Source organism: Pavona decussata, unplaced genomic scaffold, assembly GCF_977016875.1.
Source record: "Pavona decussata unplaced genomic scaffold, jaPavDecu1.1 SCAFFOLD_50, whole genome shotgun sequence".
Lineage (NCBI taxonomy): Eukaryota > Metazoa > Cnidaria > Anthozoa > Scleractinia > Agariciidae > Pavona > Pavona decussata.
This window is the reverse complement of record NW_028145472.1, coordinates 1,221,848-1,247,047: the sequence shown is the minus strand read 5'-3', so window position 1 is coordinate 1,247,047 and position 25,200 is coordinate 1,221,848. Positions and strand designations below refer to the sequence as shown.

Sequence of the window (25,200 nt, the reverse complement as noted above, 5' to 3'; positions counted from 1 at the left end):
ATTTTTGCAACTCTGTTTTGGCTGTAACTGGTTGATTTTGGCTTTTCTCAGGCATGAATAGAGGCTTAGAACGGATAGTAGCCGTAAAAGATCAAATTAGGGAACAGGAAATTGAGAATAATTTTCAAGTTGAAGAAGCAGAAAGTTACATAACAAAGGACATCGTGATAATTGAGATTTTTATCATTTGTTTCTAAATATCAAACAAACATTTACAAAAATAACATGGTTTTTCCCGCTTCAGTATCTCACAGAATATCAGAAGACTCGATCTCCAGGTAAATGCATTTGATTTCCCCCCCTTTCTGTACTGAAAGAGAACCCCAATTGTAAGAGCTTTCCGTTGGCTGACCAAGGTTCAATCATAGACTAAGAAAAGTACCCCTTGGTAGCGGCACTCATATTAGCTTCACAGAAGTATCTCATTTTTAGACTCAAACTGAGTTGAAACTATCTTGTACAGCAAAATCAACAACACCTCAGGAAAGCACTGCTTGTGATTTCTGTCACAGTATTAGAAATATCAGGAGCCACATGAAAGGAATCAAGGTATGAATATGGGAGTGTCGATTGTGTAGGTTGTTTCTTCATATACCGCTAACTACTTTAAGAGACAGGAAGAGGGAAAGGCAGACTTATAACTAAACGGGGGCCCAACCGCGAAAATTTAAGCCAAGGTCTCTTAAAATAACTTTTTTTCCCCAGATAGTTTTTAGGCGTTTACAAGGAATATTAGCCGAACATTAGCTAATACGGCTTGATATGGTCAGATTTTGTAGATGAACATCCAACTCACAGAAAATTTTAGACTTCGAATCTCCGAGTTCCTCTTGTCTTTCGGCCGAAAATCATAAATGTTCCTTTTATTTTCTTCCTCTAAAGGTAATTCCCCCCCCCCCCCCCCTCCGAAAGCAAAAGGGATTATAATTCCTTACGTTAACAAAACTTTGAAGTGATATTTCACTGAACAAAATGCAAGTTTTCCATCACAATTTGTGCCACGCAATGGCCAATTTTCACTTCTTTCTACTGAAAACACAATATTAGTTTTTGTACTGATAAGCCAGACTTTTTTGCCGATATACGTTTTGGCCTCTGATAAATGTTCACCTCTGACCAGCGATCCTTTGACATTTCGGTTATTTTAATTCATTGAACCGCCCGGGGAGATCAGCCAAACTTAAAAAAAAAAAAAAAAAAAACCACGCTGACCTTATCATATATAGTATTAAAAAAAAGCATGTCGATAGCATGAAATTTGTGCAAGGATTTATTTATTATAAATTTGTCGATATTTTCTCTAGATTTCTCCTTTAAAGGACTCCGAAGCCTGTCGTATATATGACCGAAATACTGAGAAATGCATTTTCAAACAAAAAACTAGTGTAGTTGTAAATGCTATCGTTTAACCAGCACCAGACTTAAAATGGTGAGATTCTCTTTGAAAGAAGAAATTTTAAGTTGAAAATATTTTTTCGCCTTGAGAAGTTGTAAACAAATCTCCGAATGTAAAATCACAAATATTTCATTTCAAATGGTAGCTCTCCACTAAATAGACGAATAGTCGAGTTCAGCATATGAGTCCACCCCAGCAAAAGATGAGACAGACTGTATGTAATTCGTGCATATATTTTGATTATTTATTACCTGCAAAATTTATACGCTAACAGATGCGAGACCTCGCAGTCAGAAAAGTTTTCTTTTTTTTTTTTATATTTTTTTTTTTTTTGTGGGGTAACACCGGAACAAATGCTCCGAAATTAATTCAATGTTACTTTGACTTTTCACTTCTTAGAAACTCATGTCATCTTGCCCTTTGTAGCAACGGGTTTTCAGTTGAAAGCGAGAGCCATTTTCGGAATGAGTTTTATGAACGGAAACAATTAGTCAATGTTATTGTTAATTGTGTCAATGTTGTTCAATATATTTTCTCCAGGGAGAGCAAATCCCCGAAGCGTCTGATGTGTTTACTTTACGGCGCGTGACCTCGCACGAGATTTGCACACGACCATTATCACTCTTTGTGTGGCAGCGTCCCGCCGCCCGCGGGCATGAATGCCAAGTAGCACGTAGGATGGAAAAAAGACAGAATAAATATGTGTTCACGGCAATGAAACTAATAAGTTAATCTACACCTATGATAGAATTCTCTGTATTTTACTTCCTAAACTAAATTCTTTAAAAAACGTTACAATATGTGGCTCGTGGTCCGGACGAATATCTCTTAATCCTCTTGATCCTATATGATGCTTTTATAATATCATGTACACTTGTACAATCGCTGGCAAATGGAGGCATGCGCTTCTGATGACAATCAAAACTTTTTTCTAGTGTAAGATAATCTACATATTACTATTGTATAGTTATGTTGATCCTGTACCAAAAATATACGTTCATTTAGAATTAACTTTTCTACTGATCTGATACTCGTATGGAAGTGATTTTAATATGAGGTGCTTCCGATCCCATCTGCCTAACTTTCAATTTAGCAAGAGTCTCTTTGTTGAATGGAAATGATTTGTTCTTTCGAACGGAAATCAAAATAAGTATATAACTGAATATAAATTTCATACGGTGCCAAAAAAAAAGTCGCTTGTATGTACACCACAGAAATGGATTTGTTTGGAGACATCAGCGATTTCCATTCAAACCAGCCTGGATGGGAAAAATTTTAGTACCTCTTGAGGTTGTCTGCGGTTCGTTCCCCTATTTCCAGTGATAGTGCCAATTCCATCTTGAATTCGCCTACTTAAAGGAAAATTGTAGTACATGGAAAGCACCTAATTAAATACCAAAAACTAAAACGTGCGACAAATAATATACTTAGAATGCATTAATTTACCACTGTGAAAGTTATTTTATGGTTATCTAAAGTTGACTGCAAAAACGTGTGATTCGCCACAAAATCAGTAGTTTTTCATTACTGCGGCAAGTGTTCGAGACAATGACAAGCATAGCAAGATAACAACACTCTCAAAAAACTGTAAGATAATTGTCTACTGGCGAAATGTCGACCGCCTATTACTTATTATTTGAATGCCATGCAAAAACGTGTCATTCGCCACAAAATTAGTTATGTAGTTTTTCACTTCTGTGACAAGCGTTCGAGACAGCAAGAAATATATCAAGATCATAAAACTCCCAAAAAACTGCAAAAAAAAAAAAACTCCTGCCGAAATGTCGACTCAGCAACAAAGAATATACTTAGAATGCATTCATTTACCATTGTGAAAAGTTATGGTTATCCAAACTTTGAGTGCGAAAACGTGTCATTCGCCACAAAATAAGCAGTTCTCACTACTTTTGCAAGCGTTCAAAACAAAACAAAATTGTGTTATGGCGAAATTTCGGCCGTCCTTTAACTATTTGAAGAGCTCTTAAGCCAAAGTGTAAAAGACGCAGATGAGGCTTAAATTTAAATTGCCGGCTGTAAAAATCACGTTTACAAGCATTAGTGTTCAAGTGTTCCTTTAAGTACTCGTCGTGATTTTCATAATCAGTCGAGAGGGACAATGAGGTGCAAGATTCGGCTCATATATCTAACTGAAACTCTCGCCTGAGAAGTTTCTTGTGTGATTCATACAATTTTGGGAGTGTTTCATGATGATCGCCAAAAGCACTTTGTCTGAATAGCTCTTTAACTGGAAGTGTGTTACAGTCAAAACACTGGATGTCCTCAATACGTTTCCTTAAAGACTGTTGTTTTCTTAAGGGTTGGGAAGCTTAATTGCCGAAAAAGCGGTTTCGTCGAACCGGAGATACATGTGCTAGTAACTGAACGACCTTGTCGATCCGAAATTCAATTCTGGAGGAGATTATCTGCGTGATCATGATTGGGAGATGCAAAAATTTCCTGTGGAAGCCAATAGATCAACCCTATCTTAAGGGAATTTAGAGTCGTTTCCATTACACTTTTTTTTTTTCGTTTGAGAATTAATTGTATCACGAACGGAAAGTGTACGGACCAGGGGCCGTGCGGACCAAAGGTGATACATCTTTTGCGACAAAGGTTGTCCAACAAAAGCGAAAAAGCGTACGCGACAATTCCAAAAGGGTATCGGGGAAATAGCCAATAAATTTTTAATAAATTCAGAGCTTTTATTGAAATTTACTGGGTATTTCCCAAACTACCTTTTGGCATTGTCGCGTACGCTTTTGCGCTGGTTTTGGACAACCTTTGTCGAAACAGCTGTATACTGTGAAAGCTTAGTAGCAGGCTTGAGAGTCAATAATACAAACTCTTTCAAACACACATGAAAGGATCGAGATGTTTTTGATTACGTAGTGCCTACCGTGTTCTGTATGGAATCTGGAGCTGCCCTTCTAGTTCCTCTTATACTTGCGTCGCTAGTTGGAAGCAAGTCTAACTTGAAAACCCGACTGATGATTTCAAATGGGGAACGTTACCGAGCCATGATGATTAATTAAATCCAACCAAATGGGTATAAATTTCTACTTGCTGAACTTTGAGTTCCCGGAGTAGGTTGTCCTATTTAGGTTGTGGAGATTGGGAAGGGGGGGGGGGGGGGGGGAGGGGGAAAGGGTGAACTACCACAGTTAAACGGCTGATAAATCTGTTGAATCGTCCTACAGCAGATTTTAACGGTTTTGCTTCCTTTAATAGGCTTTCCGGCATCGAAAAATGGACGTTCTTTCATAAGTGAGCAAGAGACAATACTACTGCCATGTAAGATATTTGTAACGAAGTAAAATAAGCGCCGCTGGGAACATAGATAGTCAAGCCACCTACGCTTTGAATATGACAACAAGCCAACTTGACTTTGACAACCCACTAAATCACTCCAGTAGTCTGGCTTCGCCTGATTGGCAAGACGCGAGCTACGTCGTTTACTTCACAGTAATGTTCCTGATCCTCACAACTGGTTTCCTTGGCAACTTGGTAACAATTATCGTCCTTTACCAGCCTTCCCATCGAAAACAAACCCTGGCTCCTCCGATGCTAAGCTTAGCAGTGGGCGACCTCTTCGTTATAGTGTTCGGATATCCCACGATGATGATTGTTATCCTATCTGGGCAGGCCATAAGTGCCGATAATCCCCTATGTAGCTGGTACGCGTTTGTCAACGGTGCAGTGGGAATAGCCTCCATTGCCACTTTCACTGCAATGACTATCGTCCTGAGTTACAGCATGCATCAAATGAATCCAGCAGTTAAAGTCTCCAGGAAAACTATCCTGAGTCTTATTGCATCATCTTGGTTTTGGGGCGTGGTCTTGATGCTTCCTCCATTTTTCGGCTGGAACCGTTTCGTACCTGGAGTATCTGGAATAAGCTGTGCTCCTAACTGGACAGATGAATCCCCATCTGGGGTGACGTATAGTCTGCTTCTGATTGTCGTGGGATTTTGTGGACCCATTCTAGCTATTAGTATTTCTTACTTCAAGATTTGCAGGTATGTACTAGAGAACGTATTTAGGACTCATATCTAGCAAATGAGCCTTCCTTCAGAAGATTTCGAAAGAGTCTTTATAGTAGGATCTGCGTTTCCGTTTGAAACCACAACTGTCCGGAGAAGGGGCTCTTATTTCGCCATCTCTCCATTTAACTTACAAATTACAGCCACGATACTATGTAATTTCGGGCTGGTGGTCAAAGTTCCTATTAATATTTTATCCAAATTTGTCGTGAATTAACCCTAATAAATGTCACTTGTACTTTTCTCATCACTCGGCCTGCTTCCTTTTCTATGGCGTTATTTGTTTTAATATGCTTTGTACACATCGTTGAGTAATACTGGAATCTAAGTTACTGTCATGACGTGAAATCGACCCATTTAAAATGGTAGTCTTGGGCAGGCTGCTTAACTATGTGTCCATATTTTTTTTCTTTTGTTTTCTCTTCTCCTCTTTTTAAAGGGTCTTTTCTCTCCCACTCTGGAGGCAGCGAGGGATAGGGAAAAAGAAAGATCCTCGAAAAGAGGTTTTTGAACCAGGACCCCATATCCCTGTTTATAAATCTGCCGGTCCAAGCCAAACTCTTCAACAAGAGAGACATTTCACTGGCATAGCTTGAAAAGGGTAATCTTTCAAAGGGTCTTTTCTCTCCTTCCCTGGAGGTAGCGAGCATGCAGTGGAGAAAGGAAAGACCCTGGGAAAGAGATTTAACCAGGACCCAATGACCCTGTTTATGAAACTGCCCAAACCAATCACTTCAACAAGAGAGGCATTTCGCTGGCATAGCTTGAACTTGGAATTATTTATCCGTGAATTTAGTAAAATGCTCAATTTATCTTAATCACCACTATATTTACCCAATGAAAATTTGCAAAGTAGATTTTGTGTCTTCTTTGTTTTGATTGATCATTTTTTTTTTCTTTCGTCTGCAGACTTCTTCGTCGAGACAAAGTCACACAAAGAGAAAACATCCGCATCAAACTGAGGCGACGACGTTGGCAGATGAGCCTCCTGCGCCTTACGACTATTGCAATAGCCGCTTTCATGCTCAGCTGGTCCCCATACTGTCTTGTTAGTTTAATCAGTGTCTTCAGAGGGAATAACTTGCTGTCTGCTGGAGAAGCAGAAGTTCCTGACCTCATGGCTAAAGCATCGGTTATCTATAATCCCATTGTATATACAGTCATGAACAGACATTTCCGAATGACCCTGTGGAGATTTGTATCATATTCAAACTGTAAAACAAATTGTAACTGTAACAGCCATGGACCATGTTGTAGGCCACGTCTTAGGTGCCGTATGGAAACGTTTGTCCACTTAAAGGAGCTCGGGTGTGGGAATTCCTTAAGAAGTGTGCAGAAATGAAATATGTTTTCATCGTACACGAAAACGAAAACCAAGAGAAGTATATAAAGTGATATCGTTCAAACAAAAACAAACAACAGATCTTCACGATGTTTCCAAGACACTAGGAACTCAACTTGAAGGTTAAATAGGCGTAAGTTCTAATTCATTTCCATCCTGGGAATTTGTAACCAGACACTTGCTTATAGTCCCAGGAAACGTTAGCAAACTAAAGGCGCTGTTACACTGGGAAATTTTTCTTGCAACCTGTCTCGAAATTTTGTTGCGACACAAGTTGCACGAATCGTTGCCTGGCGTAACATGCCCTGAAATGAGCATGTCTCGCAACAGTTGCGATACGTAGAAGTCAGTTCTACTTCGTGCAACGGTAACTGCACCAAAATCGATGCGAGACAAGTTAAGTTCATTTCAGGGCATGTTACACCAGGCAACGATTCTTGCAACTTGTGTTGCATCGGCGCAACAAAATTGCGAGACAAGTTGCAAGAAAAATTGCCTAGTGTAACAGCGCCTTAATTTGAACAGAAATAAACCATTATTTTAGGTTGTTTTCTTGATTCCAATACCAATATAAATACTAATCTAAGGGCCTTCCATTCAGTCATAGTTCAACCGCTTACAATTGGTTAACGTCGAGGATTACTGCTAGTCAACTAGCTACTAGAATGTTTGTCCCTTTATTTATCTTTCTCCCAGTTTGTATCTCCACATGACTGATAAATTGAAAAATTGTTATTGAAAAACGACAAATTCTAATCATGGGGTCAGAAGACCACAGGACAATTGATCGACTCAGTTCCACTGTCGCTAAACAAAGATGATTTATTAGCGTATAGATAGACAATAACATTAAAACTCAGGGGAGACTCGTCGACAATTTTGGTGCAGGTGTACAGTCCCATTTTGTAAACCCTTACTCGCTTTTAGAGCAAAATATTGGCCTTTTCGTCCATGTCTAATTTCAACACACTCTTAATTGTAGCCTTAGCTTAAAATTACTTATTGTATCAATAGCCTCAGTTCCGTCCTGCAACTGGTTTCACATTTGTACTGCCAGGAAAAAAAAACGAGGACTGTCAAAAGTAGGACAAAAGAAACTCGTTTTACAAGCCGTAATTAATCGAAACTTCATTACTGAATGGGTCGTTGTCGGAAATGCTCATTCAAAGTCTTTATAAAGCCGCCCTGTAATCAGCAGCCATCCTGTATTAAACACTTGCTTCTAAACCACCTGTAAATGAAACCTCTATTTAGCGGTCATCTCTATTACGCCGTCGGGAGAGGGGGAGGGGGAGGGGAGGGGGAAATAAGTGGTGTTTAACGGTCACTTCGTTTAAGCCTGTAAAACATCTGGCGATTTTATACGCAGAACGCCGCGATCGGCGAAAATCGCCAGGTGTGCCCGGTGCAGCGATTGCGATTAGCACCAATCGCCGCGATCGGCGTATAAAATTGCCGATATCTGGCATGTCATCCTCATGTCAGATATCGGCGAAGTGTGCCCGTTCCCGCGATTTTCTACGCTCATCTCTGTGAATCGTCAATCAATCAGGATGGGCTATTTTATCAGATTACTTTTGAAAATGGTGGATAGCAGTAATAAGATGGAGCTTGGGAACAAGCTTGAAGTGCCACATCGCCGCGATCGGTGGCGGAAATTCCTTGCGAACAATTTGGCCGCGAACGGCGAATAAAATCGCCAGTGTGTCGCCGGCTTAAAGCAGACGGAACGAACATCCATTAAAACTGCGGCCATACTGGTTAAAAAAGTTGCAATAAATTCTATTTAAAAATAACATAAAGAGGTTCAGCGTGGGTTCACTCTTATAATTGTCAAATTTGCTTTTCATTGACATCTTGAAACCGGTTGTGCTTGTATTGACCCTATCTAAATCAGCTTCCCCACATCCCTTCAAAACTTCGGAAGTATAAAAGTTATGACAGTGAGACTTGGAGGATAGATAGTACCTTCAAAGATGATGTTTCCTTTGGGGTCCAAAACGCGAATTTATGACGTCATTGACGCGCTAATTACGCGATGACTGCCAAATGGCGACCATCTTGGATCCGCTTCCTGTATTTATGGATTTTCCCAAAAGGTCAGGTTAGCGACGAAATTGAGCAAGAATCAATCAATAACATCAGCTAAAAACATAAAACATACGGTAAGAAAAGTAATTTTTCTTCATTTTAAAAAGGAATTTTTAGTTTTTTGGAAAACTGCCTGTCAAACTTTGGTTGCCATTAAAACATCAAAGTCAGTCAACACTAACCGATCACATCAAATGTTTCCCAGATAAATTTCAAAGTCGCCGAGGACAGAATCCTCTTCTGCCCCCCTGTGTGACGTCATGAGGTCAAACCTTTGACATCAGGACAACAAGGAACGCTATTTAGGCAATAGAGCTAAAATTAGACACCCAAAAGCCGTCTGGAGCATCCAACGACGTCAAACGTTCCTTGGGGTCCCTTATTGTTGATCTAAAACATTACAATCCAAATCAATTACTTTGTGCTTCAAATTAATCCTGTCAACAGAATCATATCTATGGGTTTCATTAAATTTTTTCTGGCCTCACTGGTCTTGCATAGTCCATTTGTGCATCAGCTTCTTCCTCCCTTCAGTAGTCTTGGGTCGATTATTAGCTATCTGGAAGTCCAACAATAAAACAAACTTTGCATGGCAAGGAATGGGACACGAATACGTACCATCAAAATCAGAACCAGTCAATTTCCTTTCGCCTATCCGTTACGTAATTGGATACTGGTTACAAAGATGTCATCACTTGGTTACGAAGTGGCGGCCGATCTCACGAGTCATCAAGAACATTTCAAGAACGTTTGATGATAATTCTTTATAGAAGGTAGAAACGGCTTTTAACTGAAATTAAATTAAAGCAAATAAGACAGACCTAGACCATTTCTTTAGTCATCTGGGCCCAGTTGTTCGAAAGCCGATTAACGCTAATCCCCGATTAAAAATTAACCGAGGTTTTCATCTCGCTCATTAAAAATGTTTTTAAAAGCTTATTTAAGCTAGTGGTGAAGAAAAATCTTAATCAAACAGTGAGGAACAAAAATCGTTTTGAAGAGTCTTTATTGATTAGCAATAAAACTCAAAGCCAAATTCATATTAACCCAGGATTAGCTTAATCGGGGTTTGCACAACTGGGCCCTGAGGGCTCCGATAGCATAGCGAAAGAATATTGATTTCCCTTTACTCGGTGTATTCAGTAACATTCAGGTTAGCAACAGCCGTAAATTTACCCTAGATCCTGTACTTTTCAGCTTATCCAGCTCAGACCAAAATCAATCATGTTCAAAAATCATTACACTGATTTTCCCTCTCTGGCGAGATCAGTATTACATTTTGATTTACTGGTTTAGTTGTTCCTAACTCGTTCGTCAATGGACGTAACTTCCACCCCTGGTATATACAAAATATTCAAAAACATAGTGAGGGATATAAAATGTGTAACTTACTTGGTTTTTAGTTCATGAGGTTACTTTTTTCCTTCCTTTTCGAAAGGGAAAGAAACGAAGATACTTTTAGCAGAGAGCTGTTCTTTTATAAACAAATTCCCTTAAAAGGAACGAAAAACGTTAACCCATGCTTTATTTCATGTTACAAGTGTTGGTTCAACATTGTCTCAAGGTCTGGGGCGATAAACCTTCTAACATTGTTCAACCAACGAAATGTTCTACTGTCAGCGATGGTAAAACACTTATCCAGAGTTTTATTTCTTCAATGAAATAAACGTCTCCTACATAAGTCGAAAATATCAACGGACAGTCAGCCCATTTCCCAAGCTGGCTATTGCAGTGACTCAGCAGTTTTGGCCCGTGGAAATAAAATATTCTTTGTTTTCAATTTTTTTTCTCCAAAGTCGTTTCTGTTGCTGTCCTTTCTTCTTTTACTTTTCAGTTGTTTAACTTCCTTATCGATAGTCTGAATTCAATTGTACAGCCGTGTTCTTGTGTAAAGACTATACATGCGATGTGCCTGTTGACGGCTTTTTACCAACGATATGCTTCTTATATTGCTTCCAAAACTAAATACGTTCATCACACTTCCTGAACAATTGTTTTATATTGAAAACTTATCTCAGGGTCTGTTTACATGGAGGGAAGAAGATCATAGCACTAGGAAGATCCTAGAAGGCAAAACAACTTTCCGTTTAGTTTACATGCAGAAATTTCGGTCGCGGTGGTTACCAAGTGGAGAAGGAAAAGAGGAAAAATTAAATTGTCGGCCTTTAGCAGCTGAACGCCCGGCTGCCGCCATTTTTGTTCTTTTTCATTGCTAGTACTAGGATCTTCCGAGCGAGGGTAATTGTATGGTGCTAGGATCTTCCTATCTCTCAGCTAGGAAGATCCTACCGCTAGAGCCAAGTACAACTTTTTTGCATGTAAATTTAATACAGAAAACAAATGGCGCTAGGATGATCCGCCTTCTAGGATCTTCCTTGTGCTAGGAAATTCCATCCTCCATGTAAAAAATCCCTCACTCACATTTGTACGAAGCGCTCCAGTTTTGGCCATCCCAAGTACTTTATGCATAATAAGCTTAACTAAGATCTCTCTTTCCAAAGTATTCCCACGATAGAAATAAATAGATGGGGGAAACTCATTGATTTCAGCTTACCTCATCCATTTTTATGATGAACGCTTCAAATCAGAACTCAGAAGTAGGAAGTCGGAAATCCGAAATAGGCATTTTCAAGCCCGAAGTCTGAAGTTCGAAGCCCGAGGTCCGAAGTTCGGAGTCCAAAGTCTCAGTGAAGTCTAAAGTCTAAAAATTCCCTTCTCGGCCACTGTAGTTTCCATACCCATGTCGCTTGAGTTCCTTTTGTTTGGCTTTCAATACGTCTCTGGTTTTATTAAACTCATTGTCCTTGAGGATGTAAATAACTTTACCGTGGAGAGCACGACTCAAATGGCGTTCATCACTCGAAAAATCCCGCGGACTTTAGACTTTAGTCCTTAAAGCCAAGTTAAATTGACGGAATAAGCCGCCGAGTTATTTTCTCAATTTTCTTGTTTCACTGCGTTCTTCAACCAAGAACTTTTTGACTATATTCAAGTCGTACAAGCTCTTTCTCTTGGTGTTCGTATTTTCTTCTGCTTCAATCAACTTTTCAACGCCAGTAACGGTGACAGTGATAAACGCCTCCTTCTTCCACCTCTTGTCTTTCAAGAAGAAAAATTGAAATTGGTAATTCTTCTAGAAAGCTCTCCGCCAAGTCCTCAAATCTTCCAGCCAATTTTTTTTGCACAAAACAAAGATCGAGCCGTGTTGTAAACGGAAAGTTCTGTTGTGATTGGCTGATAAGATGGTATTTATGACAACCTCTACAAACGCAGTGAAGAGATCATATGCTAAAAATTTGAGAATTTCTAATACTTCATCGTTATCTATATAATAATTCGTTACCCTAAAACACCGGGCAATTTAACTTACAATTTAACTTACAACACCAAATTTAACTTAGGCTGCCTGTAGTTACATTTCAGTAGACGCCCTCAAGGATACGGCTTGGACGATTTTAGATACTTAAGTGAGCCCAACACATTTCAAGCTCTCCTAAAAGCAAAGAACGGAAATCGCTTAGTGTAATGGACATTTTAAAAGCCTGTTTATCATGTTGACAATGTTATCCAAGTTGCTTTTCACTTACAACGAACTCTGAAAACAAATTGGCCTAAGCCATTTAGATATATCTGCGTCAACTGTGCACGTGAACAAGTTTTCCAACTGTCTGTACTTTCGTGTCTGAATTTCCCCATAGCAAACCATTGCACGTGCTCAGGTCATGTTGAGTAACACTCAATTCACAGCAGTGCACGTGAACAAAGATGTAATTGGGAGGTTATTGGCTTAGTTTAAAATAATATTAGAATTTAAATTGCCTTTTAAACTTCAATTAACATCCCAGCAAGAACATAACTTTTCATGTTTCATCCACCGAATCTGTTTCATTCCTTTTGGTTTATGGTGATTCCATGGGGAGCCATGTTTGCTTATCCAAATGTTAAAGAAAAACAGTATGAATAACCAAAATATCAACAAACGATATATCACAATTAAAAATCCGAGAATAACATTTTGACAACCTCTTTAAAATACAACCTTTAACCCGGATAACAAATCGTTTAATGTCGTAAGATAAATTCTCAAATATATTTACCGTAACAAGGCACATAAACAAGGCGCTATGTTCACGAAAATTAAAATGCCACTCACGTACAAGTTTAAGGTCATCAAAGATCAGGAAGCGATAAGTGTTTTCTCCGTTGGCGGGCTAATAATGCATGTTTGCGGAATAAAGTAAAGTGCTTTCATCGATAACGATTGCTGGGCACAGATTAAATAAATGCGTAGGGCCCAACGATAATTTTTTCACAGAATACGAGTAAGTCTGTGATGAAGTACTTTGGCTTCAACGCACTTCACCTACTTGCTGGTGGAACACTCAGTATTCATTTGCTGAACGCTTAAACTCCATCGAAGATTCATTGTCTGGGTCAGTTAACAAGAAAAGGTTAGGGATTGCTGAGACATAAATTTGACTTACTCTATTTAACACTACGTTTCAAATCTGGACGTATTGAGGAGAAACCACAGAGTTCAGTATTGAGGAAAACGCAAACATAAATTACATGCGTTTTGCCGTATTTCTTAATATTTAATAATCACCTGTCGTTTCGCTGTCTGTTAGTCTCTCTCAATTTTTTTTTATGGAAGAAAGCAGCCTGTCTTGAATTAAAAAAAAAATGGCCGTGGGTGTGTCGCAGGTGTGACTATTGGTGGTGGATCACTGGTTCTAGAAACATACACTCGAAAAATTGCTGTATTTGTTTTGGATTACTTGAAAATGGCTACCAAATTTAAGTTATAACCACAGATTTACTTGCCATACAAATTTTTATGCCAAACAATTATTAAATCGAAACATCCTCGGGCTACAAAAGTCTTTAATTTAATAAAACGTTCGTAGGCATGACGAAGGTGTGCGTGATCAGTTGATGGTTGATCGACGACTTGGTCAGCGAAGAGTTTTACATCAAATATTACTGTGTTGGTTTTATATTACTTTTAAAATGTCGGGCAATTTCAAGTTATAAGAACGGCTTCACTTGCCGCATAGAAATGCTAGCCAGAACAGTTGCAGGCTCCAAGAAGAAGGCGACTTTTGGTAAGCTTACTAGTGTGGCTGATGAGTCAGTACAGATCGTGGAAATAGGCCAAATGAGCTAAAGAACAAATGAAACTTACAGGCCCAACGAGGCATAGTCGCATGAATTTCTATATAAATTAACAAAGTTCGTGCGTGAATGTACATACAGACACAGGAAATGTGAAGTTATTTTGTTTTATTAAGGAAAAATGTTTCTTAAGTTAACTTCACGTTAACGTGAAAATGTTAAGAACGATGAAAGAAATGTCTAGCCATTGAACGCAATCGTAAACTCAAGAGAATAACTGAAAATGTTATGAAACAAAATGGCTTAAAGAAATTCTCTCTTTGCCTTTTATCTCTTTCATTCATTGTTTCTTCCGGCAACCAAATTCAAGAAAAATTTTATTCTTTTCGTTTAAGCTTGCATAGATCGACTAAAGTGAATTATTTCTTTCCAATTTCTCATCTCGCAACCAGTTTTTAGATGAGACTTTTCTCCGTTTTTGTTGCCGATGAAACAAAATGACTTGTAAGTTAAAGAAAGATACCAAATAAGTCGATCAACTTTCACTCTTGATCTAGATCATGCCCCAGGGTCACATCACGCTTCCTGCTGACGCCATCCGAACGCCTGACATCAAACAACCAATCACAAAGCCGCAAATGTTATAAACTCTTTCGAAAACACCAGGTGTTTTTTCACTGTTCAATTACTGTAAAATTTATTTTTGTATCCTCTTTGTATCGTACTGCAACCTTATTTCGATCCTGTTAACTCTGTATATCACATGCATAGATTTTACTCAGTTTATATGGCAAGTTATGTTATTCTGGCTAAAACAGGGAGTCGTTTTTGCTATTTTAATTTTACTTATTTGTTTGTTTGTTTTGACTACGATGTAAACGTTGTTTGACACATAGAAATTTTCACCTGTTTTAGTTGTTCAATTTTGCATTTTGATTATGTAGCATGATTAAATAGATACACGCATTTGTTAAAATACATCAGTGGGAAGTATTTAAGAAAGCGAAGACTCTAATTTCCTTGTTTGTAAAATACAGGACTAAAAGCACAAAAACAAGAATAATGGTTAGACAGATAAGCATAGAAGCGTAAAGGGAAGATTAATGCGTTTACCAAACCTCATTATTCGGTTAATTACTGGCTGTAAAAAAGCACATGTTATTAATTAAGTGATCGTCGGTCGTGGCCCAACGAGAATATCTAAGAAAAATACTTGTGCAGTCGTTCTTGTATCCTTGTTTTCGGGCATTTAAAAGGGAAATGTAGATAACTAAAACAGTTTCTTAGCTTCACCTGAATTTTAAAGTCGCGGACAGTTTTTGAAAATACTAGCTGCCCTTATTTCCGCTTTCTCAACGACATTTTTGTCACTAAGAAAACAAAATGAATTCATCGTCTTTTTTTACAAACGTTTTAGGTTGCAAAAAACCAAGAAAGAAAACGTTAGTCTTTCTTCAAAATTAAACCGAATTTCTAAGGTGATTTGGGCCTTCCGAACAGATATACAAAAAACGAATCGCTGGGTTTCCCAGGGTCGTTTTAAAGCGAACTGGCAATTTATTCCCCAGTTTCATTAAATGTATGTTTGGTTTATCAATAGAGTTGACAACAAAGGGTGAATTGGCCACCGTAAACTGATTCGAGTGTTGATGTTTCGAGCGTTAGTCCTACGTCAGAGCACACTCTGTTGATAAACCAAACATTCGTTTCGTTAAATGTGTTTGTTGGTTTCATCCTAAATGGTTATTGCCTTCTAAAGAATATTAATCCTTTCTCTGCCCCAGCTATTAGGGAATAAACACCAAATTAACGCCTTATGGTCATGCTTAAAGATTAGTTCCATAGACTTAGATTTAAATAATACCACCCTTTGTAGCTCACGCTAGTGACACGTGACGACTTAAAACTTAGAACGAGATTGCGCGGAAACGGTAGTGTTCAGTACCTTTCGTTGAAATGGCCACACATGCTATATACAGATTTGATCCACGACCTTTACTAGAGTAAGCTTTTGCAGCATGGTAAACATTATCAAAGGGACGTAATACTTAACAGCTTTCCTTTGGATTTCACTTGAGGATTTCATCCACAGACTGAAGATTAGAACCACCTTGTACAGCATAATAAATAGCACCACGGGAAAGTGCTGCTCAGTAGCTTTTATTTGAATGTCACACTCTGGGATTTCATTCCCAAACACAAAGTTAGAACCACCCTGCACAGCAAAATAAACAGCACCAAACGGCTTAAATGAAATTATATATATTTGAGATATAATGTACTTGAGAGAGATGAGTGACACATGCAAGTTTATGTACGCAAATTGAGCGGTTGCTTCCCTGGATATAATTCTCAAAATGAAAAGCTCCACAACGAACCTTCGTTCAGTGTAATCCTCTACAACGAAGGTTCGCTTGCTCGAATCGCGTTTTTTATTTATTTAGGTTTTCCTTGCAAAACTTCCTAAGTTGCATACATAAGTACGATGAGCTTTAATTCTGTGAAAGAAAGGATTAACACTGTATGGCAGAAACATTGATTTGACTTCGAAATTTTTGGCGAGCTACTGGAGGGATTAAGATCGGATAGCGAATAGCGTAATAGCGAATAGCTTAATTTAAACTGTTAAATTGTAAAGGCAGAGTTGAAAACAAAATGAAAAAGAGTTGTAAGTAATTACCTTAGCAGAGAGCATTGTGGTTACTGATACGCTGCCGTGGTGAATAAAATTAAGAAATAAAAATAGATTGGATTTTAAACAGCTTAAGTGTTTTTTTTAGCACCCGAGAAATTTTCCAGCTGAAAAATAATAATTTCATCGAAAAACACTGAGTTCACCTAAAAACATTTTATATAAAAGATTTAAATCCGAGTATCTTCTATATTGCGCCTACTTCCCGTGCCAGTTTTACCAGTGTATGAAATTCATTTCGAAAGCACATGTACACGGAAAAAAAATCAATGAGACTCAGTATTATGGTTGAAAACATGCAGCAAGAGTTGTGTGAGATAAAGTTACAGAATGCCGCACAGTTCCTAATAAATTTAAGTTTTAAAGTGGTCCGTTTTGTAACCAGCTTCACCTAATCGTGAAACCTTCAAACCTTTGCATAATATGGCCCAAAATTATCTGGGTTGATCTTATCTCGGTCGCAACTTCCTCTCTGTATAATTTTTGCAGTGCCCACGACGTTATCCTACTTTGCTTTCCATAGCATCAAATCATACAAAACTCGTGGTGATCTTGCCTTTATGGTTACCGCCCGGAGGTTGCATCGAATCGTTCAGCTTGTTTGTTACCTCTCAGCTTTAATCTTCGAATAGCTTCCAGTCTTCCGGTGGAGAATTTCAATGTAGTGGCGAAATATTGTTTGCAAATGTCGGGTTTTTTTTTCTCTACAGGTACTTTCTGATTACGGTGACAAAACTTTTTTTTTTCCTTTAAGAAAAAAAAAAAAAAAGGATTCAACCAGTGACTTAAGGACGTTCGCGCGAAAATGTTTTAACATTGATTTTTTTTTCAAACTTCTGCTGCAGTTAGTCTTTGAATTACTTACATCTGAAATGCAAAAAAAAATGGGGGTCACCGACTTCGTTTCGGAGATATGACATCTGCAAGTTTGCGCTTATTTTGAGAAATCGGTCCTCGTCACTCGATATGACCTCACCGGTTGTTGATGCAAAATTTTTATAAACGAATCGCTGGAGACAAGCTTCCATTGCCGAAGTTTATTTCAGAGGATCTATTAAACAAATAAATTCCGCTTTTATTATCCCTAAAGCTACAACTTATCTTTGATAATTGTATTTCCACCCCAGAAGTGGCATAAAATGTGCGGAGTTCGATCGCGCGTGGGTAGATAAATTTAAAAAAAAAATAACTTCCCACATTGATTTTTCTTTCGTTTGATGACAGTGAGCAGATATCTATCAAAGAAGGTTAACCGTCTAAAAAAAATTGGGGGTCACCGACCTTTTAAAACCGCAAAATCCAGTTGAAGTTGTCGAAAACGTGAGAAACTTACGGAAGTCACGTTTTTGCGTGACAGGTCGGAGAAGCACTGGAACCTAAACAGGATGATCTATCCCATAATTCACAGCTCACAATGGTTGCTTGGTCGGTTTTTTTTTTGTTTTCGCTCGAGTGTGCTGTCAAACCTCTGATCGTCTAAGTTGTTTATTGTTATTCTACCTTCAAAACTTATACAGCTGTTTAGCCAATGCCAGGAAAATGCATCTATAGCCGTGAGCGAGGCGAGAATGTGAGAAGTAAGCTTATTTATTTACCTAGAATAGGTATGTGGAGATTAAATGTACACGGGATTCTTGATCAATAAAATTGCTTTCAGGGTAAGACTTTCTCGTTTACTGTCAAAACTTAAAAAAGCTTAAGGTGACTTCGATTGACGAATAGACTAAATAAAGTATTGCATTTCAATCATTTTATTATATCGAGAGTCAAGTAAATATATTAATCTCTTGGCGCGAAATACCCGCAGGTATCGATACCTTTTCTTGGACTTTTTGTTGTAAACTCAACCCGTCTAATCGTTTCACGTCGATTTTTCGTTTCAAAACTGTGCAACGGAGATGAATTTCCCCCTTTTCCGTCTTTTTAATGCTGTCACGTCGGCCGACATGTGTGTTTACCTCCGTCTTCCTCCGTGTATCGTCAACCATGAATTGCGCGTGACATTGCTTGGCGTGTGCGTTACCTGCGCACTAAAGATGCGCATAAGCAATTAGCGCGAACGTCCTTAAATTCCGACTAGTCCAATCTGTAGAATCATGCCTGTATATAACTCTGGGATGAGGTCTGCGATGGGAGAGAGATTTGACGATTTATAGACTTAATAAAATTACTGGCCTAAACAAATTTTAAACATCTTATCATCGTAAAGCAGATCGAAAAGGACTTGGCTTCTAATGTGGCATAAAGAATGATTGCCTTATGCCAACTATTGTCTACAAACGTTTATTGTTGATTTACTCTATCGCCGGATTACTTCAACCAATTCACAGGAAATGTGCCAAGCTCTTGGGTTAGAATCGCGTTCTAGGGAGTTGCGTTGTTTCAATAATCGGTTCATGGTTCTGAGAAGGCGAAAGCTATTGCAGGACTCAATGAACCCTAACAGTGTTTAACCGCTTATTGGAAGGGTGGAATTAGGTGAGTTCCAGGAGCAAGGTTATTGCCAACTCGAGTTTGGAATCTTTAGTTTTCACTGCAAAGTCGCCTTGAGGTCAACTTCATATAAAGTTTTTACTTTTCAATTTCAGATTAGATAGTAAAAAGATATGTCGACCCCAACAACCCAAGACCTGGAAGTCGTGTTCAGCTGGCATAACGCCTGGTACCTGGCATACGGGACCGTGATGTTTGCCATCCTTTCCATTGGTTTCCTTGGCAACGCGTTGACAGTCATCATCTTACGAAGGCATGAACACGCCAGTAAGTCACTTACACCTCTTATGATCAATCTATCCATTGGAAGTCTTATTATTATCGTGTTGGGATACCCAGTGGTGATAAGTCTTCTGTTACGCGGAGGCCAGATCAGCAAAGAGGACGCTACATGTCGGTGGAACGCCTTAATCAACGGGATAGTGGGTATGTTCGTTGTTATTTCAGTTAATTATCAAAGATCCGTTTCAGATGTTGTGCTACTGCGCTGCTGTATTAAGTACTAGACAATAGGGAGCTTAAGCAACGACGACGGCAACGGCAACAAAAACGTCACTTGAAAATATATCTTTGATTCATTTGTGCTACTTCGCGATTATTTCAACTCGCTCAATGGCGAACTATCCAGGAACCAGTTGGTAGGAGTGCCGTAAAAGTTAAGAAAGAAAATGAAAAATTCACCTTTAGGCGTTCACGTTCTCCACAAAACCTTTCATGTGGTCATTTCACGTTGTTGTTTTGCAGAGGACGGCAAAGAAATGTACCAAAATATAAAACGCACATGCAGAGCGATTGTTTTGCGGCGTTGGCGTTGCCGTCTTGCTTAAGCTCATTTACTCATATTTGACACGACGTTTGATACCAATTCGCCCCAACTCCCGGGTAACAAGACAGAAGGACGACTTACTTGCTGACTTCGCTCTGCAACTGCGCCGAACTGAATCATAACTATATTTTAAAGGAGGTTATTTGCACATACTCCTTTAAATTACCTGTTAAATTTCGAGGTCTGAAGCCAAGTGAAGTCAGTCGTGCCACAGTCAAGCCAGTTTGGCACGGCAGTAGTACAATTTTTCCAAGGTTACTATTGTGTCACATCAAAAAATATTGAATTGTAAAATCGTCAATGTAAGGAAATTGTTCATCACGCCACCTTGTCAACAACTTCCGTGGTTTACTTGGTCGGTCATCTCATTTTCTTCGTCTTTCACATCATACCCCATCTTGTAAGTTTTGTTCAGATGCAAAAAGGCATGATGACGTCATTGGTTTTGCTCAGCCACCATAATGGAGCTACATTGTTGGATTTCTCGTTTACTCCAAAAGCTCAAAAAGTCATTTTAAGTCACTTGAAAGTATCGGAAACAATAAAAAAAAAATGGTAAAATGACATAAAAATATAACAAGTACGACGATACACTTAAAACAATTAACCTATTCACTTCTGTGCGTTCCGTGATAACCAACAAAGGGCTAGGCTTCTTGTGCCATTTTGGATGGTATCAGTTTTAACGACCAAAGTACTTTTGATAGTCGGGGATATGGGATTTTGCAAATCATACCTAAACGAGAACGATCTGATGAAACAGGCCAGGGGCGCTTTTTCGGTTGCAAATTTCGGAAAGTTATCGTGTCAAATGGAAAGACTTTTTTCTAGTAGTTCCAAACTTGCGATCCCATTGGTAGATAAAAAAAAAAAACAGTACGTGATGGCGCCATAATGGCGCAAGAGGGCAACAAAGTGGAAATGGAGGTTTTGTGCAAATGGAACGGTAATTTCGTTCCAACTGCTTCGAACGGGAAAAGTGGAGTACCTCTAATGGTCGTCCTTTTGTTCCGAAAAATTTTGGCTAAATATGGAAAGCGCCCCGGAGATACCGGCAAAACAAAAATACGTAATTTTCTTTAAATGGAACAAAAATTTATTCAGAAGAGGATGATGTATTATTCAGTAATGACACAGGCAAACTCGGAAAAAGAAATTCCGAGTGCTCCTATTAGGAGTCGAACCTAAGGCCTTCCGATTACTAGTTCGGATGCTCTACCACTGAGCTACAGGAGACTCGTGGGAGCTAAGGCCATTAAACTAGGTTAATGGGACAAACATCTCGCATCTTGCTAGGATTGGAATGTCAATGAGTGGCATATGCGCAATGAAAGGAAATGTGATGTAATATTTTTGAATTTAGCTTCCCACACACCGCTACTTTCTCGATAATTTTGCCTTTATTTAACGTTTAGGGCAACAATGGTGCTTACCATTTGCACGAAAATCTGGAAACTTCGGTTAGAAATCAAATGGATAACAAAATTTCCTGAAATTCCATCCGAAATGTTCACGGAAATGTTCCACTCGTTTTTCCCATTCGGAACGAAACATCGGAATTTGTCATTTCTTCCTTTTCCTGTCAATGAAAGTGGCACGGTATTGTAAACGGAAAGCGCCATCTTTTTCAGTTGATATCCTTTATTCAACAGTGGTCCCAGATTTTCCCAAAGTTTCCATCACAAGCAAAGTCTGCTCAATGGTTAAAACTCTTGCAAAATGGGGTAAAGGGGACCACGGAAGAAAAAATAGTAAATTCGAGTTGATGGGGTAAGCGTAAACACAAATATAGATCACCCTGTGATCATTTGTTTAAATTTCTTGCCCCAGTTGTTTAAAGGGCGCATAACTTTATCCAGTGGATAAGTCACTATCGCGCTGTGCAAATGTACTCCAAAGAACACTTCTGGCAAGTTTTCATCACAATCACATAATTTATTCATAGTAGCCATACGCTTCTACTCTGTACACAAATTATAGGGCTGTAGGGAAATTCTTGCACACATTTATTTTCCGCATAGCGACCTATCCAGTGGATAAAATTATCTGCTTTTTGAACAGCCGAGGCCTGATTTCTTTCTATTCTTTCAGTTCTTGCAAACCAAACCATTTCGGAAGATATCTTGATTGTAACCTTCCTCAATTTAAGCAATTAAGAAAGAAGTTTTTAACGTTATTCTCCTCTATTTTAAGCCGCTGCCTTTTAAAATCCCCCGTCGTGTTAACTGCAGTTTCCTTAACAACAGGTATCTCGGGGATTGCAAACCTAACAGAGATGAGCCTCGTTATCAACTACAGCTTGCACCGAATGAATCCAAACGTTCGTCTCTCGAAACGAAATCAGGGTTTTCTCATTGCTGGAGCCTGGGCCTACGGAATGGTGTGCATGTTTCCTCCTTTGCTGGGTTGGAATCGGTTCGTACCAGGAGCAGCTCGGATTAGCTGTGGGCCTGACTGGACCGATAATTCTGCGTCTGGGATGTCGTATAATCTGGTATTGGTGGTTCTTGGTTTTTTTCTACCTCTTTCAGTCATGTGTATGGCCTACTACAAGATTTACAGGTAAATCAACCTTCCGAAGAGCAAATCTTCGGAGAGCGAATCGTACATGTCTGGCCGACACTCTCAAATAAACCGCAACGTCAATAAAAATTCCACATCGAAATTGAGTATTAATATTCATGTAAGATTTTCCCTCCGATACTGTCGACCCGACAAATCTTAGCGTGTAAACCGAGCTTTGAGCAAAAATTGTCTTTTTGTTTTACGATCCACCTTCCCATTTGATTTACCACTTAAAATTATTAGTTGCACGGTCAGTAGCTCTATATAGAGGCATAATCTCAGAAATTAGGCTGCTAAATACCAGTGAGTTGTCTGGGACCCTTAAAAGATACGGTCTTAGCTCTCATCCAATTCAGAGGCAGTTCAAAGGTAGAATAATGTGCGTGTCATTGGGTTTCTGAGTTACCCGAGTTGACGGTCCAGTTTGTAGTTCATTACTTGGTCCGACTGCCACGGAGCCGTTTTCTACTTTAATCCTCCGAGTTAGGCAGCTATCCCCTTTGTTCTACGGTTCTCCAAGCCAGTTGATGAAATATGGCCGTGGCACGATGCGATACACATCCTTCTTTCCTCTTGCTCAACAATTAAACGTCATTGTTGTTAAGAGTTGAGGTTTTCTAACTTAAACATGATCAATTCTTATCGTTATTTCCTTATCTATTTATTTATTTTAGGTTACTGCGAGTCCGTGAGCTATCATTTTCTGGCAACGGTCACTTCCATCTACGACATAAATTGTACATGAAGAAGCTCGTGCGCATGACAGTGATAGCTATAGTGGCTTTCATGTTGAGCTGGGCACCATATTGCCTAGTTAGCATCGTTGCTGTCTTTAAGGGAAGTTATGTCTTCACCAGCGGGGAATCTGAGATCCCAGAACTCATGGCAAAAGCATCGGTCGTTTATAACCCCATTGTGTATATAATAACGAATAGTACTTTTCGAGCAAGTCTTTGGAAAGTGATTTCATGCAAAAGACACACAATGGTGGTGCACATCAACAGAAATGTTGTACTAAAAGGGGGTTCAAGAAGAAGAAGTCTTAGAACAAGACGCATGGCTGTCCTCTTGAAACCACTGAATGAAGTGAACGTGTATGCCGGTGGGTACGTTGTTGCGATGGGTTTCGCTCAGGTGAATGGACTGTGAGTGAAATCGTGGATTGTGGTATATAGTGTGCATACCAACGCAGTCGACACGGCCAGAGCAGCAGCCAGTAGTAGCCACAGCATAAAAAGCCACAACGACTTCAGCAATCGTACAACAATTTAAACAACAGCGACAGTAATAACAACAGTGACAGTAAGAGGAATTTAATTTTTTCTCTGCTCGTGAGCCGGAGGAATCCTGAAAATCCTGCAATCTGATTGGTTCCCGGAGTGAGCAGAATTTTCTTATCTCCTGACCATGGTCAAGGTAACCAAGAACACTTACTAGCTATATATAGTGAGAGAAGGGCAGAGCGAAGTTGCAATTCGTCTGAAGCGTTTTAGCGTTGTTTGCTTTGGTATTATTGAAATTTCTCGCTAATTTAGGAAACTTAAGTAGTGACGACGGCAACACTAACCAGAACGTCACTATAAAATAGAATTTCATTTTATTTGTGACACTTCGCGATTATTTGAACTCATTCAACTTGTACAGAAAAGGCGAACTACCCAGGATCCAAATTGGTAAGAGTGGCGTTCAAGTTGATAAAGAGAATGAAAGAAATCACCGTCTTGTGCTCACATTCTCCACAAAATCTTGAATTTGGCCATTTCATGTTGTTGTTTTGAAGAAGACGGCAAAGAAACGTACCGAAATTTAAAACTCACGTGCAGAGCGATTGTTTGTCCTCATTAAACCTATTGTTTTCAATTGAGGCGTTGTCGTTGCCGTCGCCGTCATCGTAGCTTAAACTCCCTCATGGATTCTGACGAAAGCTCCCAGAGTTAAAACGAATGTTATTATCCAGATGAATCAGACAAAGAAAAGGTGAATGAAGAAAAATTGCATACTATCGCCATGACTGGCGTGCAAAATTTCATATTGGATCAGCGACCAGCAAACACTGTTAAGAAAAAAAAAAAAGTAAACAGGTCATTTACCGGCCTAGGTCGATCAGTATAAGATCAGACAAAGTGGGTCTTCTGCCCTTTTTGCCTATACGGACCTCCCGGCCGGTAAATAACCTAGTAATCAACAACAAAATAAGATGACGAGAAATAAGAAATGACTCGCTGATACACATTACGTAACTAAATAAAATAATATATGTTAAATAAATCAGTAGGCCTGCACTTTTTCTAAGCTCTATTTTCACTGGACCCATATAACCTGCAGCTTCATTGATTTTGGTGGCTAGGCGTAATTTTTCTTTTGTTGTTCGTTCTTTTGTCCTCTCGACCAATAATGAGAGAGGTTGTAAACGGTGCAGGTCGCCCCAAATAAATAAATAAATAAATAAATAAATGAATAAATAGATAAATAAATGAATAAATAAATAAATAAATTTTTTAATTAATTAATTAATTAATTAATTAATTAATTAAGAATCAAATGTCTGTGATTAGAGCAGACTTGAACAAAATTGATAAGAAGATCAAATGACAAGACCTGCTTTTGAAAGATATATAGACTGTCTTACTTTCTTTTTTT

General features: G+C 38.9%; 2 protein-coding genes across 2 annotated transcripts; both read left to right on the top strand.

Annotated features, from left to right (window-relative positions):
* Window positions 1–213: 213 nt before the first annotated feature.
* LOC146481447 (rhodopsin, GQ-coupled-like) lies at window positions 214–6,778 on the top strand. Its single transcript, XM_085108414.1, has 3 exons — window positions 214–278; window positions 4,625–5,412; window positions 6,346–6,778. The coding sequence occupies exons 2-3, from the start codon at window positions 4,760–4,762 to the stop codon at window positions 6,776–6,778; spliced, it is 1,086 nt and encodes a 361-aa protein (XP_084964540.1). The 5' UTR covers window positions 214–278; window positions 4,625–4,759.
* Window positions 6,779–13,149: 6,371 nt separating this feature from the next.
* Window positions 13,150–24,980, top strand: LOC146481446 (melanopsin-like). Its single transcript, XM_085108549.1, has 4 exons — window positions 13,150–13,320; window positions 19,265–19,595; window positions 22,242–22,557; window positions 23,235–24,980. The coding sequence occupies exons 2-4, from the start codon at window positions 19,283–19,285 to the stop codon at window positions 23,707–23,709; spliced, it is 1,104 nt and encodes a 367-aa protein (XP_084964675.1). The 5' UTR covers window positions 13,150–13,320; window positions 19,265–19,282; the 3' UTR covers window positions 23,710–24,980.
* Window positions 24,981–25,200: the final 220 nt, after the last annotated feature.